General features: G+C 41.0%; 1 protein-coding gene across 3 annotated transcripts in view; it reads left to right on the top strand.

Moving 5' to 3' along the window:
* Positions 1-21,560, top strand: part of RSBN1L (round spermatid basic protein 1 like) — a 47,449-nt gene that overhangs the window by 19,409 nt on the left and 6,480 nt on the right. For 2 of the 3 annotated variants that reach the window (XM_021384492.1, XM_021384493.1), the window contains 4 exons: positions 4,951-5,594; positions 15,145-15,282; positions 15,474-15,616; positions 18,893-19,060. In XM_021384492.1, the coding sequence (XP_021240167.1) occupies positions 4,951-5,594; positions 15,145-15,282; positions 15,474-15,616; positions 18,893-19,060 (1,093 nt within the window). The remainder of the gene's footprint in view (positions 1-4,950; positions 5,595-15,144; positions 15,283-15,473; positions 15,617-18,892; positions 19,061-21,560) is intronic. The other variant, XM_021384494.1, reaches the window with a different exon arrangement.

The raw sequence follows: 21,560 nt of genomic DNA, 5'->3' as shown, positions 1-21,560 counted from the left end.
AGCAGCTTTAAGCACCTACTTCAGTGTGTACATTTGAAGTTCAGCGGAGCAGAATGCCATGTTCTTCTTTCTTGAAATTCTGTTCAAGTTTTGCTGAAGAATACTACTTCTGCAAGTCATTGCTTTCCATTTGGTGTTTGTATTCCTCAGGAAGACTTCAGCTGTGTGCTATAATAATTGAATGCAAGTACTCTAAAGTTGGATATATGTGGATGTCAAGGCAGTATTAAGAACAGGCACTGTACAGTGAGTGTGTGTGTGCTGTAGAAGACGAAGGAATTTTCATCCAAGATATTATAGTTAAATGTACAACGTTACCTTTTTTTTTAAAAAAAAAAGACTTAAGAATATGAACTCGGAACTTGATCTTACTTTCTGTATGTGTGTTAAGACAGTATTATGTGTAGGGGTTTTCTTCCGCTTAAAAATTCAAGCCCTTTCAGGGCCTGGGGTGGGCAGGTGAAGGCAGGGTGGGGGTGGGCAGCCTATCCACGCAGGTCAGGTGGGGGGCTGCCACTGGCAAGAGCTGGTTCTGCTGCTCCCTTCCTCTTTGCACGCTGTCACTGTTTTGAGTGCTTTAGCTCCTAGGCAATGCCAAGAACCAGTTCTGTTCCCTGATCTAGCAGCAGACAAGTGAATAGTTTTCTGCTGAGCTGTTGAGTCAGTTTGTTTTGCAATCAGATGAGCATCAGTCAGTACAAGGAAGAGGTGCTGTGGGACTGTGTGCCAGGAGCAGTGGGAGAGAGATGAGTGGGGAGTTGGGCTCTACTTATCTGTGGCTGTGAGCCATGCTCAGCTATGTCATGCATCCGTATTTGAAGGCTGAACAAATAACTGAGAATCTGACATTCTTCTCATCTGCCAGTATTCAGTTTATAATATAAAAATCTTTCTCTGAGAAATATGACGTCCAGAGTAGCAGGCTGGTGCATACTCCAAGAATAATGTTTTTGGAGTACATCATTGCTGCCAGTATGAAAATAAAGTAGAGCTCCTGACAAAACTGCGGTCTTGTGTGGGCAGTAGCTTAAGCCTGTGTGGATTTGAGGGAGGCTCAAAACAGCAAACCAGCTTTTCAAGTAAGGCTATCTTTCATTCTCTACTTGGAGTGCCTTTAGAGAGGTACTTTTTAATCTTATTGGTATATAATTTTTTTCAGATGTTTGATTCTGCTGTTACGTAGAATCCTATCCTCTTTCTTGTGACTTCTGCGCCTTAAAGTCTTTTTCCTGTCCAGTGGCACAGTTAGTGGAAACCCTTGAAGGGAGCGTTCATATGTTGTCTCCCAGGGGCGGAGACCCCCATTTTGATGTCTCACTCTCCCTAGCTCAAGCAGCAGTTCAGGGGTCTCTGTTACTTCCCATCGTAGTTCTTCTGGTGAGTTTTTAATACAGCCTTCTGATATTTCTGTGGCTGCTGCTCTCTTGGTTTTCGGTTATTTCAGAGTTGAAAATGGCTTCAGTAACAGATCTCTGGGAGAGAGGTGTTCGGAGATAAGAGGTTGCCAGCAAGTATTTATGTGGCTCCAAATTGTGTGCGGTATTTAGCACCATCTTGTTACCTGGGTAAGCATGTACAGATGAACTTTAGTACTTGATATACGTAAGCAAAACTCCTGCAATCTGTGAGTGAAAGTAAAACAAACAAAACCAACAAGCAACCAACTAAAAAATCTTGCAAAAAAAAAAAAAACCCAAACAAAATAACTCCCCCTTCCCCACCCCCCAAAAAAACCAACCAACCAAACAAACAAACAAAAAAAAACAACCAAAAAACCGCTACAAACCCAGTCTGTATTGTTACAGTATTTGTACTCAAGCTAAACAGAAAATCTCCATAAAGCTGGAAGGGCAATTGTGTTGGATACCAGGCGTTTAAAAAAAAAAAAAAAAATTGTCGCGTGGTTAAGTGTGTTCTTTCCTTCTGAAAACTTCATGGAGATGGTATGAGAACAAACACAGTGAATGATAGATGTTCTTTGCGTCAAAAATGCCTTAGTGTGTGTATTCCATCTTAAGAAGGTTTTGAGTAGTTAAGTAGGTGTAAACCAAGTTAACTAAACAAGTTTTTACAGCTGGCTTGACTGCAAACCTTCTTGGATATGTTTAGTCCTAGTTCTTAAGTTTGATAACTTATTAATGTACTGGCTTAGATTCAAGCTATCTAATTTTAATTCTGTATGTTAAATTGATGTTTGCTTTGGTGTGTTTTAAAAGCACCACTGCTGTTAAGACCTTGCTTACCTAATTTAAGTGCTGTTTTGTAACCTGAAAAGTTCCTGTTTTGTCGTTCTTTTGTTTAGCCGCCTCTGAAATACATTTGGTGAGGTACTAAAAAAAATAGCCAGCCATGGCACTTTGCAGAAGGCACTGAATGAAGTTGGTTGCTACTTGAAAAGACTTCTCGGGAGATGCAATCGAATGCAGAGAATGGGACAGAGTGGAAAAAGAAATTGTCTTTCGTCTCTTGTCTGTATGCTGTAGAAATTGAAGTTGGCCATTTTTGAGATAGCTTTGTGCAAATATGGGTTCACAACATATGCAACTAGCCTACATTGCAATTAGTAATTTCAAGTAGTTGATAGCTGAATGTTCAGCGAGGACGTATAGGTGCTGATCTCTGGTCTGAGGGCTTCTTTTGATGACTGTAGACGTGCTGAAATACAGGAGAGCGTATAGCAAGTGGCTTCTTGCTTTAACTTCAGAACATGTTGTATCTGGTTGCCAGTGTTTGTAACTCTGAACGTAAACTCCCATCCCTTTCCTGGCCAGTGTTAAATCCTGGACCTGAGTTGCTGGGCCCTGGAAAGATGCGAGCTCTGTCTGAGAACAAGAGAAACAGGCTGGCAGATAACCCCTGCTACCCCTAGCTCTACCTTGCTACAGCACTCAGCGCTTAAATCCCATATTTTATGTATTGAAATGACTATAATGTTTAGAAGTGTTTAAGCATCCTTCAGTATAGTATTGAATGCTCATGTTTGGAGTGATACAATTTTAAAGAGTAACTTCAAGTGCTTGAAATAACAGTACTTTTTTGGATACTCTCTTATGGTATGTTGTTGCAGTCATGAGGAGGGAAAATGCCTAATTCTGTAGTCCATATTTTGAGGTTTATATAGAGATTTTATTGTATGTAATACAGAACTTTCCTCTTGTTATAAACCATTGAGTTATCTTTATTTTCCTCACGTGAAACTACTGCCATAATGACACCAGTACAGTACCATAATGTGAATGGTAGTTGATTTGTGTCAGGTGGTGATGTTTCCCTCAGGTACCTTGGCATCCTTGGTGAATTATGATTTATTCCTGTAAGGATTAGGTAGCTGGTTGCGTGTGTGTCTTTCCTTCCTGGTCTTTCCGTGCCAATAGGTTTAAAAAGTGCTGTGGCAGAAGACGTTAACAAAGAAGTAGTGATTATTGCGTCTACCAGATGAAGCAGTACTGTTGCAAAGGTCTATGTTGTTTTTACATTAGATTTAGTCTAATGGAAGGACAGATTTTCATGAGGATCCTGTGCCTTCCGGCAGTTAAACATGGTTAGCTAAAAATGAGATTGTGCTCGTAGTTTGCTACATTAAATCAGATTTAGATGGGAGTCTTTGTAGTTCTTAACCGTGTGGATTAGGTTAAGAAATCCCGGAGCCCACTTCCTTGTTTAGGCTAAGTAAGCAGCGAGTGACCTCAGGGCACTTCTTCCCACTACAAGATGAGAAAATAGAAGATAGGGAGATAACGAGCTTGCTGCCTGCACTTCAGAAATCCCGGAGGCATGTAGCTGCTGTTGCAAACCTCAAGAAGCTCAGAGGCAAGTGGCTTAATTGCTGCTTCTCCTTTCCAGTATCTGCATACGTTCCAGATCCAAACCTTTTAATTACCAGCAAGAATGTGTGATTCCATTCAGCAGAAGTTGTGATCTTTTTACTTTTTAAGGAGTGTTCTGTGAATTACTTGGACTGAGGATTGCACGCTTACATTAGTCTACTGCAACATAGCAGTAGAGACTGGCTTGAAAATTAGCATGCTGTCTAACATCTGCAAATTTGAGGTTAGTTAGAAATTGTGTATTTCACTGCAAGACTTCTCTAAACTTGTGTCTGAACCTGCTAATTCAGAATCGCTGATGGTGAATGTAACATTTTTAGTAATTTGATTACATCAAATCATGATATGAGATTGTATCAACTGCTTCATTATACTGCCCTGAAGTCTAGAAGTCCCTGGGTTATCCCATTTATTCCTGCCCTTGGCACCCTGACCCCTAAACAGTGGCAGAAGAACACTTACAGAGAGGGTGTTTATCTTTGGAACCGTTTGAACACGGTATCTACTAATGACTACTTGCATGCACACATGTACTCTTCCATCTTATTTTCAGTTTAGCTTGCACATCATGTAGACTTTAACTCCAGTGTTGTGAGGCTTTTATTTTTATTTTTTTTAAAAGAAGTGCGTGGTCAGTTTTTTGATGTTTGCACATGTATTTCAACAACATCTTGTTTCTGGAAGAACACCGTGTAAAGCCGTCTGACACGGTAGGTCCTGGCAGCAACCTTTGTGAGCAGCTTGCTGATGGTTGATATTCGTTGCCAAACAAGGGATTTACAGTCAATGTTTATCGACTGCTGTCATGTCATTGATCCGAACTTTCTGGTTAAGTAGGTGCTGGTGACTGCTTAGACAGAATGGTTGTGTTCTGTGGCCAATTACAAGAGTAGCCCTGGAAAACTTTTATTTTTGCTTTAAGTTGTTTTTCACCCCCATATGTTAATTAACAGTTGTAGCCTGATCATAGCAGCTGTCCTCTTCTCATTAAGATGCGTGTTTTGGGATGCCTGGTATTGGCCTCTCTGTGTGCCTTGTTGAATGCTTTGATAACGTAATCCTGATCTCTAGAGAAGCGTGCTGTATCTGAAGGTGCTTATGAAGTCTTTTTTTCTTTTGACAGCTGGGAAGGAGAAACCAAAAACCAATGCAGAAGAGCTACAGATAAAAAAGGTTAAGAAGAAAAAGAAAAAGAAACACAAAGAGAATGAGAAGAGGAAGCGTCCAAAAATGTACAGCAAATCCATTCAGACTATCTGCTCAGGACTGGTTTCTGATGTTGAGGATCAGGAAGCCAAAGGCATCATAGATGATCATCTTAAGGATTTCAATGGGAAAAATATGGATCCCAAGAAGGACTGTGAGTCCAAGATACCAGAGAACAGTGAGTTTCCATTTGTCTCGTTAAAGGAGCCACGGGTTCAAAATAAACTCAAAAGGTTGGACACATTGGAGTTCAAACAGCTGATTCATATTGAGCACCAGCCTAACGGAGGTGCATCAGTTATCCATGCCTACAGTAATGAACTCTCCCACTTATCTCCTGTGGAGATGGAGAGATTTGCAGAAGAGTTTGTGGGTCTGGTTTTTAGTGAAAATGAAAACTGTGCAGCTTACTATGTAATGGGTATTGTTCATGGGGCAGCTACTTATTTACCTGACTTTTTAGACTACTTTTCATTTAATTTTCCCAATTCACCAGTGAAAATGGAGATTTTGGGAAAGAAAGATATAGAGACAACGACTATGTCAAATTTTCATGCTCAGGTAAGAGGTTATATATTTTACTTTCTAAAGTCGTATAACGGTTTCAAACAACTGTGAATGGATTTTCTTAGAAGACAGTCACTATTTAGCTGTGCTGTGTGGGTGAAACAGAAGACTAGAAGCAAGATTGTTCTTTGTTAGTTCTGCAGTGTTACGGAGCATATTAACTGAGGAAAAAGTTGCATTTCATGTGGGAGGGGAAATGTTTGCATGCATGCGTATGTAGGTTTCTCTGTCTGAAGCTTAACTAAGTTTTGGAGGGCTAACGTGACTTAGCCGCAGCTCTCTGGGCATGTGAACTGTAGTTCATCTGTATGTGCTTCTTCATAAAACTAAAGAACTTTAAAACATTAGAATAATGTTACACATAAATCCTTTGTAGGGAACAGTTAAGTAATTTCATATGTAGCCTGAGGCTTCTAAGCGTGTTGGTAAAGGAAGACTTGTCAGTGGTTCATATAGCTACTTAATTTGATCCTTCCCCATTTGCGTTTGCCCTCAGTTAGTTGTATTCCCTTGAAAGCAGTTAAGCTGTGTGGCAGAATGGCAGGCGTCTTCTGAATCAATTTCTTTTTGTTTCATTTTCAGGGAGAATTCACTGTATAGTCACATAACAGTAACTACTGGTTAAACACCACCTCTGCTATTTATAACTTGCTGTACATGATACAAGTACTCTGCAACAGTAATGTGTTTCAGGTCCTGTAAGTTTAGGAAAAAAACAAACTAACTTTCCTAGTTTGCAGCCTTGGTAATGAGAGTATCGTGTAAAGCTCTTGGAGATAACCTGGTACTGTTATGAAGAAACTCAGTCTTGTTTTTCTGTCTGTATCAACGTCAGATTGCAGTTAACTGTTTAACTTGCATAGAAATAGATCTCTGTTTGTGAATATTAAATGTTTTTTGGGACACCTATTAACTATTTAGTCTTAATTACTTAGACTGTTATGAAGAGTTCAAATGTGAGTCATACTGTCTTTGATTTTAAAAAGATGTGCTTTTGTTTTCACTAGATAAATATTTGTATGGAACACTATTTACTGAAAAATGTCATGCATGTTACCTGCAAGTATGTATAGAACTGAATTGTTGCTGCAAGAGAATGCTTGCAGCCCTGGTTTAAAGCAAAGAAACAAAGGAAAGACTGCCACAGAATATGAGTGTTCTGTAAAACCCACTAAAACATTTCTGAGTTTTGCCAGCAAAGCGATGGTTCTGTTTACACAGTGTATCACAAGAGCTCCTCGGGGCTGTTCTGTCTGATGTCATTTCTCGTAAGGAAGCTGGATCTGTGTGTACGTTCTCTTGGGCAGCATTAATGGAAACATAACTGCGTGCTATTATCTGTCTTGAAGACATACTTAAGAAACGCTTGAACTTGATTTCTGTGAGTTGTAATGGAACTATGTTACTGATTAATTTCATGTTACAACAGTAGTATCCATAGCTAACTCAGTCCTGTGGTCAGTGCTTTTGAGATCATCTCCCTGTCCTACTGTAGGTGAAGGAGAAGCAGAAAGAGAAAATTCAGTAGGTGAAAGAAGCTGAACTTTATATTGTAGCATTCAAATCAGTGACTTTGTAGTTGGCCACCTAGTCTACATTTTACTTCAGAGGCTTAGTTCTGGTATCTTCCTCTTGTGTTCTCTGCTCTTCAGCAAGCTTTTGTGGCTTTTCATCACTTGTCAGAATTCGGTTGCATGGCAGAAAGCTTGGCTCCTTTTATAGTTTTGCTCACATGAGGGGTGTCGTGTATAAATAATGTATGTACCAGTGTATGCGTTATCACCAGAGTTCTTCGTGTGGTCATTTACACAGCGTCACTCTTTCCTGGAATACACTGGTCAATATCTTGGTTGCCTAGCTATTGATTCTATTTTTCCTTACTATTGGTATTTTAAAATCTTTTTCTGTCTGCATTTGTTCTCCATGTTACCAGGTCATCTGCTGCAGCTTAGGTTTGCTTAGCTCACTGTTTCCTTTCTGACTGGAGCCAGTATCACAGATGTTTGGAAGGATTATGAGAACGCAGCAGTCATAGTGGTGCCGTGCCACAGGGCTCATCCTTCCCTGGTGCCATAGGGCCTTTTCAAATCTGAGGGCTGTGAGGTGTGGTTCTGACCTTCAGCTGTACTTCGTGTTGCATGAATTGTGTTTGTTAGTATCAACTCCTTCTTTTCAGTTTTCTGTATCTAAATTAAAGGACTAAATGATTACATAATCTGTTATTTTTTGGGTGCAGTTTGACACTATTTTCCTATCTTGCTGAGTTTTCTGTTGAACTTGAAGGTATTAAGTGTTGTTGTACTGTATCTCCTTGAAATTTTAAATGTAGTTTCTATTCCTGCATTGCAAAAGCTCTGTACTCGTGTGTTATCTGATGTTCTGAGCTGCCTGTGCAAAGGTGAGTTGATTTCTGATGCCCAGGTAGGAAGTTAGTGTATCTGGTTTGCTTTGAATTTCTGTCTCAACCTTCTTTATTATTGAACTCAGTTGTTGCTTTGTTAATTTAAACTGTAACATTGAAATGATGATGACGTTACTAGGTGAAGTTCTTCAGTTGTTTATGAGATCTCTTTGTGATGTGTGTAACCAGCCTGACAAACCTAATGTGTTTCAAAAGACCTAAGTGTATTAAAAGAATAGTCAATAGAAAGGAGGAATGAGTTATGCCCGAAGCAGAAAGTATCAGAGTGTTGTATCAGAGGTGATTTTAATTTTTTTCCTCTGCTTGATTCTTTCAGTACTCCTCAGTAAGCTTTCCCCCCTGTTTTATTGATTGATTTATTTTTGTTTAAGCTAATGCGTATTTTGACTTGAAGGAATTCTGTGGTACCAGGCAGATTCCATGGTAATTTGTGTTTGTGGGATCAGAATCATTGCGGCCTTCCTGACTGCAACTTCAATGTCTGCCTCTCTTGGGGAGTTCGCTTGGTTTTCATAATTTGCAGATTGTCCTCTCCAGCTTTTCTTGCCAATACTCCTGTGTTGGACAGAAGTAATATATTTTCTCTTGTTGGGAGATTAGGCGTGGGGAGAAGCTTGTCTCACAAGTTGCAGTAGGCTCAGGGGAGGGAGGTTGGAGTTGGAATTGGTTCTGTCTCATCAGAATGAACTGTTAAATTTTGGGGAGAGAGGAACTGGAGAGTTGTCCATCACCCATCTCGAGTCTGTACTTGGAGCTGCTAAATAAATTCTTAATTTTTTTTTGGTTAATATAACAACTCTGTTGTTGTGAACCATTTCTGAGACTTGATCACTTTATTTCTATAACTAGCCAAAATGGAATTAGTTTGGTTGTTTGCTCAGTTGTTGTCAGAGTTAGTTGTGTCGCTGCTCAGGCTGTGCTGCAGGTCCATCCCTGGGTTCCTTCATCCTTGTAGACTGATAGCTGCATCAGTTACCTGATAACTTTGAATCTTGTCAAGCTCTTAGGAGCATTACAAAGAATGCTCAGAAATGATCGGCTTTTGCCACCTGCTTGGAGCTTATGTCACGTGAGATAAGCTTGTTAGTGCTGTTGAGGCAAATTTCTTCTCATTTTGAGACAAGGACTGTGTCCTTGAGCTGGGCAGGTGTGAACTTTGTGTCCTGCTAAAACTTTGGGCCGCTTCATGTTTAATTGTAGCAGTGCTTACTGGATTGTTTTTTTTTTCCTGCTCTTCAGCCTGGTTGTATGGAAAACATAGAAGAAATCCTGAGCAATACAAAACAGTTCCTGTGCTTCAAGGCAACACTTGACTGTTTAAAACCTTATCTGACAAGCGCTTATCTGATGTGCTTGCTGAGATCTCGAGGTGATTCCACGCTTCCCAAGGGAATCTGGTGAACAGTGTTCTTTTCTTGTTTGTCCTCTTACCTTCATCCTTCCTCCTTTTATTCTTATCAGTAGCCGACAAGGCAAACAGCACGTGCTTCTCTTTTAGTTTTTTTCCAAGTTTGACACCTTATATCCTGAACTGATGCACTCTTACTGCTCCCTCTTTATTCTCTCTTCAGTCAATCCTTCTTTTCAATACCGAATTTACAAAAAAAAGAGATCGTGTCTGTGTGGTATGTTACTGTTTAAAGGAATATGAGAAGATTGCTTCAGGTGGTTTGTAAATGATTGCTCTTGGTTGTTTACTCCTGCCTTTTTCAGAGCAGTTTAGATCTGTTGTAGCAGCAGCTCTTGCAAAGTGAGTCACTCCTCTTTTCATATTTATATGCAGTCAATTATGTGTATAGGTACAGCTGAGTGTGGTTCTCTGCTTTCATTCAAATTGAATTACATCCTGTGCGTTTAGATCCCGTCAGATCTTGTTTTGATCCTTTCCTGTAGCAGGCCTGTAGCTTTGTGTTACCTGCAGGTTTGATAAGCATGCACTGTTCAAAGGAAAGGTCCTTGGTTAGTGTGACAGCATAGGGCCTTTCATATTGATATTTATGGGAATAAATGGTTCCACTGTTTGCAGTTGCTAGATCCTGTTTCTGTCCTTTGAAAAAGCCTATACTGTCATTGAAAGAAAGGTTTGTTTGGCTTGATTTTCTTTGACATGTTCGTATTTATGGCTTTTACCATTTTATTTTTTAGACTGAAACATTTAGCTTATTACTCCCCCTCCCTCCCCAGGTGCATCTAGGATAAGTGTTTGTCTTGCTTCTCTCACCCCGTTTGTTTAAGGTGGTGTGTTTATCCTTACAACTTTGAAGAACATGTTTTGAGTTCTCACTGCATTGCTGCAGCTCGCTTTCTCTGTTAGCTAACTGCCTTGTTACCCTAGGGTGAGTGAAGATGATCATCCCGAAGCCGATTTGCTTTGGGACAAGCAGTGTGTGCCTTGCACTATTTGATGTGCAGTTGTACAAATTGTTGGAGCCCATCTAGCTCCTCTTGCTGCTAAAAGAGGATGAGCTCCTTGTTTTTGCTTCCAGCTGTGTGTCCTTGTGCAAGCTGTGGTGTTTCTCAGAGCTCATGGTGAGCCAGTTTGGCTTGTTAATCCAGCTGAAAATTTTGTCTGCTCCCACATGATCGCTTCTATTGTTAAGTCAGCAAATTATTTTAGTTTCTGGTGCCAGAGGTAGCTCAAGGACAAGTGCAGGACTACACAGTCAATCCCATTCCACGACAGCAAGCAGTTTGCTGCTTTAGAGAAATAATTTGATCCCCTTGCACCTTCGGAAGTCTCACGTTCCATGTTGCCTATGTTAATTGGTGTAGACGCTGGGTATTCGGATAGTGTAAGGAACGGTGTGAGTATGCGATAGAGGAAAGAATTCAGTGGTGATGGGTTTGGTGTTCATGTTTGTGTAGTCACTTTTCAGATCAGTGGTCGTCCTTTCCTTTGACAGTTCTGGGAATCTCTTTTATCTTTTATTTTTCTTTCCTGTCCTTCTCTTTTAGCTCTAGCAGGTTTATCTTCAGGGAGATTTTCCTGATGTTCACTTTTTTCTGATGTGTGGACTCCTGCTTGCTTGGACATACTTTTTGGCTCCTCTAATATTTGAGGGGACTTGCTGAAAAGAATTTTCTTCCACAGAAATCTGAAGTAATTAATTGCATGCTATTTCATTTCTTAACATTAAAGGTTTGTCTGTTTTCATCTATTGTGGTGTTTGCCTGTATTCAGTGGTCAGAGGAATTTTTGATATTACATGTTATGTGCATCTCATCAGTTGTTTCAGCTTGCAGTAGAATTTCACTTTAGGTAGAATTCACTCCTTGCTTTTAAGCTCTCTGAATGTTTTGCTTGGTTAAAGTTGTAAAGGTTATTAGTAGATGCTTGCTGTTACACAAGTTCCCTCAAAGTATGGCTTTTTCTCCTGAATGATGAAAAAGATTTTTTTTTTTAGCTTGTTAAAGCACATACATTGTACCATTGTCTTTCTTATCATGTAACGTATAAGATTCTGCAAGAGTTCTTTGATGGATGGTGGCAGTCTATGGTCTTCAAAGCAAAACTTTTTCCATTTATTGAATGGTGTTGAACAGAGAATCTGTTCGCGTGGAATGACATCAGAAGTCTGCATTACCTGTTTTACACATAAGAGTTACCTTTCAAGATTGCTTGTTCACAGTTTTAGCCAACAGATACCAAATGAGTTGTACATTGTTTATTTTCATTGGGATATTCCGTACTGAGGGAAAAACAAACTAAACAATATCCTCGAGGTACGTACTGGAAACCTGGAGAGAATCTGAGACTGAACATTGTCAGAGGTCTTCTTGAGTTACAGGTGTGTAACAGCTAAATTGCCTCTGCAAGATTGTTTTACGTGAAGGTACCTAACAGACACTGTTCTTGAATTCAATTTTGGAATTCTTTATCAACTGCTGCACTGTTTTTTGTGTCAGTGGAATACAGAATATTAGGTCATCTCGCTTCTAAATAGTTGGACTGTCTGTCCTTTGTTTGAGGATTTCAGCTGCGATGTGAATGAAGTATGCGAAGTGATAGGATTGACTGCAGTTGTAAAAGAACACTGGTGGAGCTGTGCTGTAATAAAAATGCTGGGATGCATCTCCTGAAACTTCTGTTTAGGAAGTGGTATACGACGTGTGTGGTGTGAGCACTTGGATGATCTTCTCTGTCTGGTGGCACAGCTGAAGGAGGAGGTAGAAGGATTAAGGAGCGTCTGGGAGTGAGAAAGAGATGCTGAGTGGAGCTGCTCCCTGCTGTCCCTGCAAGAAAAGCACTGGGGGATGCTCTGCGAGTAGTGGTGGATCCCCTACACTCTTATCATCAGACAGGAGGAGGGGACCTAAGAGATGGGGAGGAGTGGAAACAGGTCCCTGCTCGGGGTGGCAGGCAAACCCCCTCCCAGCCTGCCTCTCCTTCCCAGGTGCCCTCGCACAGTAGGTATGAGGCTCTGCAACATGAAGGACAGGTAAGTGAGGATGTTGAAGAAGGTCCATCCGGAGGGTTGTCTAGGGTTCGTCAGCCACCTCCACGCGTTGAGACTGCTACTGCATGGAACCAGAGAAGGGTGGTTGATGTGCATTGGCTCCCTTCTGAAGGGAACGGAGGGCCAGATAGGCTGACCGGATCCACAGGGAAAGTCTGCTGTCTCCCTGGGGCCCTAGTCAAGAACATACTAGGAAGCTCCCTGGTCTGGTTTAGCTCGCTGATTATCGCCCGCTTCTGGTAGTTGGCAGTAGTGAGCTCATGGGGAGAAGCCCGAGGGCTATCAAAAGGGTCTTTAGGACTGAGACTCTGGGGGGGAAAAAAGAGTGTTTACCATCTTTGGAAGAAAGGATAACCAACTCAGGGAGAGTATGAAGATGTTGCTAGGGTATGCAGAGGGGATATTAGAAAGGCAAAAGCCCATCAAGGTCTTAATCTGTTGAAGATAATTGAAAATGTTTTTTCAAATACATTAACAGCAAGAGGAGGGCCAGGGAGAATCTCCAGTGTTTATTGGATGCTGCAAAGAACATCACCACTGAGGATGAAGAAAAGGCTGAGGTTCTCAATGCCTTCTTTACTTCTGTCTTTAGTAGTCAGACCAGTTATCCTCAGGGTACTTAGCCCGTGCCCTGAATCAGGGTGCTATAGTCCTGTTCAGGATGCCATAGTCCTGCAGTTTTACTAGATGGTCTTCAAAGGTCCCTTCCAAATGAACTTTTCTGTTCTGTTCTTATCCAGTCGTGGGCGAGATGAGACAGCAGATTTTCAGGAGGAGCTGAAAGTCATTGCATGCTTGCTTGCAGCTCTGAACCATGGAGTACGTGTGCTGCTGCAGGAAGATGTAGTGGAAGAGGGTGAAGAGCTGGAGCTACTTCAGAAGATGATGCTCTCTGCCAGCTTCTGCCTCCTTTGGCAGACTTCCACATGTTCTTTCTGGCCAGGCATTCATTGTTATGGCCTACCTCTTATTCATGTCTCTTTCTTAAGATTCAAAATAAACAAAATTCAAGGATGTGGATGAAAGTGCCAGGTCAACGTCCTGACCTAGAGGGGTAGAGTGCTGAGAATATTAAGCTACTTATGCCAGTGGAAAACCCATCCATTTGCATGTTAGGTTTATCAGTAAACTGATTGATACATTAATGACTGTCTGTACCTTCTGAAGTGATTTTTGGGTACTGTGGAGTGGATCTATCTGGTAAGCCACAAATGAAAAGTGTGCATCCCTTACCTATCCAAGTGCCTTCATCCTGTGAGCTGCTGCCGCTTAGTGCCGGTCAGTGCAGACACAGCTGAGGACTGACTGATGCAGATTCAACAGAAATGAATATTTGCTGTTGTTTTGTAACAAAATCAGCAGTGTCAGTGCAAGAGGGCTGCAGGAATATATGATTTAAGGATTTGGGGAATAGGGGAATACTGCTCAGTATGGCTGTCATGGCTTGCCATCACAGTAACTCAGACATTTTGTAAAGTCTTACTGTTTGTCAGTCTTCTGTCGCTTGAGTGTGCGTGACTGAGTTGATTGGAAGAGGGTTTGGTTCTCAGTTTCTGAAAGGCATCTTGTTACATCAGGGTAGCTTCTAAGGAGGTCACAGTGTTGTCCTATGTTGTGTGCTTAGTCTTCTGGAGCTGCTGCTAATTATCCTCCGCACTACCATAGTTGCTGAGAATTTTAATAGTCTGTTTGGGTGAGGACCATAGTTAAGCTGTACTTCGTTGTTTTCCTGCACCTTTTTTGTTTCCTTGCTTTCGATGCAGAATGCGTAGAGATGCAGTGCAAGAGAAATGCTGTACTTGTTTGTGCAGTAATCCATCTGCTCTTCTCTCTGTTTTGATCTTGGTCATATTTCATCTGATAATACTGCTGTGTTGTTTAGCCTGTTAAATAGGAAACCAGAAGGGGAAGTGATCTTGATCAGTCTTGTGCTTAAGTATTTTATTCATGTAACAAGACAGATAAGATTACTTAAAACAGCCTTAACGCTGTGTTTCTGTTCAAATTTTAAAAAGTTGTTTTTTTTGTGAGAGGTGAATGCTATGGCCCTTAAAGCGGGAGGAGACCAGAAGAGGTCTTAGCACAGGGAAAATAAATGAGTGGTTGTCATTCTCTCTTTTCCTCTATCAACCCTTTGTGGGCCTTGACTTCACTAACTGTGAAGTTAGTCCAGTTAATGGACTCACAGAGTGGCTGTACTGGAAGGGATGATTAGCAGAGGAGCTATTCAGAATGTAATGAGCTGTAACTCAGGATGCTGCATAACTCTTACAGGAAAAGGTAACGATTTGGTTAGACTTGAGTTAAATATGCAGATCAGGTAATCAAGGTAAGAATGTTTATTTATTACTTAACTGGTTAGATTGTACTTGAATAGTCTTTCACAGTTACTACTTTCAGAATATTCTTTTCTTGAAAGACAGCATTCACTCAATCTTGCATTCAGTCTTGAAATGTAGAAAATACAAATGTCATACGTCTTTAATGGGAGCTTCTGCCTTTGGTGCTGTCTTCGCAGTAATTGGCTTAACCTTCTGTATAATGAGAATTTATGTAGGACTTTATATCAGAAAATGTAAGGACAGAGGTTAAAGGTGTTTACTGAATGCAGACTTTGAGTGATAGCGACCTCGGTGTAACTTTAACTGTCATATTCTACTTATAGGTAAAAAGAACATACTCTCATGGTACGTATAGAGCTGGCCCAATGAGACAGATCAGCCTGGTTGGAGCAGTTGATGAGGAAGTGGGGGATTACTTTCCTGAATTCCTTGATATGTTGGAAGAATCACCCTTCTTAAAAGTAAGGACAGAAGGGAATGGGGTGGGTGAAGGGAACGATGCTCTAATAGTGTTAAAACCAAGTGATTGTGTTATGATGTTCACTTAGATAATTGAGTTGTTATTAAAGTGTGTTCACTGTGACAGACTACTGTAAATACATAGATTTTTAAAATAATTCACTTCAAAATTGTGCCTTGTATTTCCCATTAGTGTACACTGCCATGGGGAACACTTTCTAGTTTAAAATTAGAGAGTCGTAAAGACAGTGATGATGGTCCCATTATGTGGGTACGCCCAGGAGAACAGATGATCCCCGTGGCTGACATGCCAAAGTCACCTTTCAAAAGGAAGAGGTATGTTGAAATATTTTGCTTGATGAGTGTTTGGTTAGTATTCATTCTTTAAAAATCCATCTTACCTCAGACATTTTGCTGTTTTTTTATATTATCTTACTTTAAATTTTTGTAAGTCTTCATCTTAAAATATATACTTTTAAGTTGCTTTGCTTTACAGGAGTTACTTTTGTTGGTGATGGTGTGGTTTTTGTTTATTTTTTTAAAACACATTTATTATTTACTGTCTGACCAAGCATGCTGCTGGTTCTCTCTGAAGCTCTAAGAAGAATTTAAGGTTACCATCTAAATGTTCCTCACTTTCCTTGTGCAGTGAACTTATGTAGTGAGATGAAAACTGCAGGGAAATGTAAATAGGCATACAACTATTGATATATGCCAGAAGACTGGTATGGACATTCCTATTCTTAAATGTGATTGGATCTTTAAAAACCTCAAGGGAAAAGGGCTTCTCTCTCATCTGAAAGATGACATGTCCAACCTTAAATGGCATCTTTAAGTTTTCTTGTAGTACTGGGTATAAGCACCAGTTTGAGAGTGAGGATGTCCACTGCAGAACTTGAAAATTATAAGGTGTCTTTGGAGCACTATTCTTCAGGATTCAGGTGTATAGAGGAAGCAAACAAGGATTGGAAGCAGGGTCACATGCCTTAGGAGTATACAGGCACCACATAACTGTGAAGGGAATACATGTAAAGCCCAAGTCTATCTGGAGATGAACTTGGTAAGGTGTGAAGAGTGTGAGGGACAACAAGAGGGACTTCTGTAGGTGTATTCCCTAGCATTTCTTCTGCTGCACAAACGTAGGTCATCTGCTGAATGGGGCAAAGGTCATAGAGACACAGAAAAGAGAAGTTACTCAGTACTTTCTTTGTGCTTCTCTTTACTGGTAAGATTTATCTCCAGTATTCCCAGGTCCTGAAGACAATTGGAGGGCCTGGGATGAGGACTGTTTGCCTTCAGTGGAGATGAATTAGATTAAGGAACATTTTAAACTGATGAGACATGCAGAAGCTCATGGGGTCTGGTGGCATGCACCCAGAGGTGCTGCGGGAGTTGGTCACATTGCAAGGCCACTCCTGATTGTCTTTCAAAGGTCATGCCAGTTGGCAAATGTTCTTGAGAACTGGGAGAAAGCATGTATCACTCCAATCTTTCAGAAGGGCAAGAAGCAGGACCTGGGGAACTACAGCCCAGTCAACCTCACCTTGACCCTGGGAAGAATGCGACTTTGAAACATGAGGGACAGAATAGATATTGGGAGTAGCTAACATCAATTGATAAATGGGAAATCGTGCCTTATCAACCTAATGGTCTTCCTCATGACAGGGAATAGAAAGGCAGGTGCTGATCTCTTTGGAGACACCAATCAGAATCCAAGGGAGTGGCATGGTGCTGCGTCAAGGGAGGGTCGGGTTGGGGGTAGGAGAAGGTTCTTCACAAGAGGGTGGTCAGGCACTGATGCAGGCTCCCTAGGGCTGCGGTCATGGTACCAATCTGCCAGAGATCAGGAAACTCTCAGACATAGGGTTTGAATTTTAGACTTGATTCTTATAGGTCCCTTCCAACTCCATTTATTCCATGAATCTATTCTAATCTACAACTAAATGACAGGTGTAATGGATGAGGGTAGTGCGAGGGATGTTGTTTATCTTGACTTTAGCAAGATACTGGACTGGACACCTGTCTACCCTAACATCCTGGCACTCAAATTAATGAAGGACAAACTAGGCAAATGAAATGAATCAAAAACTGGCTGAATTTCTGTGCTCAGAGGGTTGTGATCAGCAGTTCAAAGTCTAGTTAGAGGGTAGTTTCTGTTCTGTATTTCCGTTGATGATGGGACAGTATGCACCCTCAGCAAGTCTGCAGACAGCATAAAATTGGAAGGAGTGGTTGATGCACAAGAGGGTTGTGCTGCTAAGCCAGAGGGACCTTGACAGGCCGGGGAAGATAGGCCAACAGAAGTCTTGTGAGGTCAGCAGAGGGAAGTTTGGAATCTTGCACCTATGAGGAAGTGTGCACCAGTTCAGGCTGGAGACTAATTGGCTGAAAAGCAGCCTGATAGACAAACACTCGCCAGTCTTCATGAATGACAAATTGACTGTAAGCTATCACTGTGCCCTTGTAACAAAGCAGGCCAACAGCCTTTTGGACATGATTATGAAGAGTGCTGTCAGCATGCTGACAGAGGTTATTCTTCCTCTCTACTGGTGTTACTGGTGTAACACATCTGGAGTGTTGTGCCCTACACTAAGCTTACCAGTCCAAGACAGATAAGGGCATAGCGGAGCAGGTGTGGTGACATGCAAGTTGGTTACTGGAAGAACTGGGATTTAGCCATGTGAAGGGAAGGCTCAGCTGGGATCACAGCAGCGTGTAGAAGCATCTGATAGGGGAGAAAAAAAAAATGGAGAATGAGACTTTTTCAGCAGTGCCCGCTGACATGATGAGGGAATGGGCACAAGCTGAATTACACAAAATTCCATTTAAAATAAGAGCAACAAAACCAAACCCCTTTACTGTATGGGCAGGTGAACCGTAGAAGAGATTGTCCAGAACTTGTGCAGTCTCTGCCCTTAGAGATGCTCAGAGCTTGACTGAGCAACCTGCTGTAGTTGTGCAGGGGAAGGTAGACCACGCACTCTCTAGATGTCACTTCCAACCTTGGCTGTGCTGGCATTCTAAATAGCTCTTGAAAAAATGTTTTGTGGCACACAGTGCAGGCTGTAGCTGGACAGGAGAAGGTCTTAGGGCTCTGCTCACCTCTGTGTTGTGTCCTCCATGTTCATTAAACTCTGAAGAAATAATTTTTCTTTTTCTCATTCTTAGTTCTGTAATGTGGAATTAAATGTGCGTGCACGTTTTCCAACTGCTTAGTGGAAACACAAATGGTAAAAACTGCTTGAGGAGCGGTTGCGATGTTTATCAGACTATTGCACGCATTGCTAGCTGAGAAGATGAACATTCTTAATGCGTGGCTCAGGCCAGGATGAAGGCCCAGGCTTGACCTTAAACATGAAACTGCTGGGCACTTTGTCAGGGCATGTAGGTGAGAGAGGCTGAGTCATTAGGGCCTTTTAATGTACTTAGGAACTCGACTATTTTTTATTTGCATCAGTGTTCTGATCTTTTGCTTAGCTCATTACTTATGTTGTTTGTTCTAAGTGTTACTGACTGTCTTATTTGTATATTCTCACAGTCCTGTTTGGTGTGGGTAGAAATTACGTAATTAAGGGAAATTTCTGTATCACCAATACTATTTTTCTTATACAGAACTACCAATGAAATAAAAAACTTGCAGTACCTACCTCGAACCAGTGAACCGCGTGAAATGCTTTTTGAAGACCGGACACGAGCCCATGCAGATCACATAGGACAAGGTTTTGAACGACAGACTACAGCTGCTGTGGGAGTGTTGAAGGCTGTGCACTGTGGAGAGTGGTATGTGTTGACTAACTGACTCAGCTAGGCATCTGGAAAATATTTAACTGAATTTCCATTTATTATCAGAAGGCGGAGCACTGAATAGGCTAATCTAGTATTAGAGGTGTTTAAAACATACTTAGATAACTGGATTTTTTTTCTGTGTCTCTTTGCACTAGCTGTGCTTGTCTGCCCTTTAAAATATCGCATACAGGCTTGCTGCTTGGCTGAAACCAGAAAGGTGCCTTGCAGTGGCAGTTTAATAGCTATGATTGAATTGCTGTAATTAAGTTGATGTTGGATGTGAAATATACTTCACTCTTTGTTTTAATTTAAATAATGTGCAGATTGAGCTGAATTTCTGCTTCAGAGGTGCAGATAAAGACCTGGCAATTCTGTGTGTTGTCTGGAAATGAGCAAAACTCATGTTTTTGCTTTAAAGTCATGGTTACTGTAACTCTAACTTATTAATGGTAGATGGCATAGAAAGAATCTTCTTGGAGGCTGTGCGATGGTCTTGAGTGTCTCTCTGAAATTGCCATGTGTGACTCAGGAAATGAATTTATCTTGTTAGAAGCTGTTTACATTTTGAACAAATAAAGAAAGCCCCGAAGCACATGGGCCTCGTCGCCCAGAACAGAGAATCATTGTTTCAGGAACTTCCGACCTTGGTGTGGGGGAATGACCTTAGTTTTGGAGGTGACCTTTGTATACATAAATACAACCACCTTCTGCTCTTTGTCTTCCTGTCCAGAATTCCCTTTGGATGAGATAACGCAAATTTGTGTTACGGTGCAAGAGTTAATTGAGATAGAAAATAATTGCCACTGGGAAAGAACTAGATTGCTCAGAAGTTAAAGTGTTCTTATTTCAGGCTCTGAGATTTAACAGTTCACTTCCTCGTCAGGTTCATGACAGCTGGAGCTTCAAAATCCCAGCTTGTTCTGGTTTTGAGAAGCTGGAGTCGATAAAGACTGAGCAGTGGTAGCAGGGCAAGAGTTGGGCTACTGCGTAAATATGAGGGAGGTGTGTATGAGGGAAAGAGGGAGAAAGCATTATCAAAGCTTTATCAAGGAAGATGTGAGATGACAAACTTGATTGCCCCTAGAAACTAGGGAGAATTTAATTTGGTTTAAATTTCTCTGGGAACTTCCTATCCTCACCCTGTCCCTCTATAACAAGATCTTGCTCTCTTGGATATCATTATGCTTTCATTTACATTCTACAAGTAAGTTTTCCCACCTTTTATGCTTTTCAAAATGAAACCACCATCTTCTCGTCTAGGTTGGAACTTGTGGAAAAGAGAATCTATCCAACCTCCATTAAAACTCCATTTAACTTATTTATGTATAAATTGAAAAGTGATCTGAAGATAGGCAAAACTACCAAACAAACTTCAGTTTGAGGGAGAGGAAAAAAGTAAGAATCAGCATTTCACTTCAGCATAGAGACTGAAATTGCATCTTTTAATGCAGGAAAAAATTGGAATTGCAGTATGTAATAAATTGCTCCTCAATAGCAGAATGACATCGAGGACCTGGAGTGTGTTAGAGAAGGGCAGTGAAGCTGGTGAGGGATCTGGAGCACAAGTCTTATGAGGAGTGACTGAGGGAACTGGAGTGGTTCAGTCTGGAGGAGGCTTGAGGTGACCTTATCACTCTCTAAACTACCTGAAGGGAGGTTGTAGTGAGCTGGGGGTTGGCCTCTTTTCCTGTGTAACTAGTGACAGGACAAGAGGGAATGGCCTCAAGTTGCACCAGGGGAGATTCAGGTTGGATGTTAGGAAATTCCTCTTCTGGGCTGCCCAGTGATGTGGTGCAGTCACCGTCCCTGGAGGTGTTCAAGAAATGTTTAGATGTTGTACGGAGGCAACATCTAACATATTGGTGGTAGGTGGATGGTTGGACTGGATGATCTTGAAGTTCTTTTCCAACCTTGGTGATTCTTAAATCCTCTGTAGAGGAGAGAAAAATATAACACAATTGACACAATGAAAATGATTTATTTCCAGCTAGATTTGACCTCTATGATAACAACTTCTTTCCCTTTCTACCTTTTGATACAGTTTTGAAAAGGCACTACACTGTAGCTGTACGAAGGAAACTAAAAAGGGCTTATAATAATGAGACATCATTACTTTAATGCAACACGTTAAAATAACTTCAGGTATTATCTTCACCGTATCTCTTAAACTGTGAGGGGTTTTATACTAAATGTAGCAACATGCATGGAAATTCTGAGAACTTTAATTTATTTGAGTAGTTCAGCAAAAGTGAAACTTGGATAGATGCTAGGAGTGATGAGGGCACTATGGAAATAAAAACGTTGTAACAAGGAGGTAAAATATTTAACATATGTTCTGAAGTGAAAATAAAACAATTCCTAGACTTGCTGAACTGAGTGGTTAGTTTGTATTTAGTGTAAGAGTGAATTGAACATGGAAAAATAGCTTCTTGGTGCTTGTAGGGGAATGTATGTGTAGAAAAGCTCTTGAAGGATAAGAAACAGCTTCCCTTGG

The sequence above is a fragment of the Numida meleagris genome, chromosome 1 (genome assembly GCF_002078875.1).
Source record: "Numida meleagris isolate 19003 breed g44 Domestic line chromosome 1, NumMel1.0, whole genome shotgun sequence".
Classification (NCBI taxonomy): domain Eukaryota; kingdom Metazoa; phylum Chordata; class Aves; order Galliformes; family Numididae; genus Numida; species Numida meleagris.
Note: the sequence above shows the minus strand (reverse complement) of the source record. Positions and strands in the feature narration are given on the sequence as shown.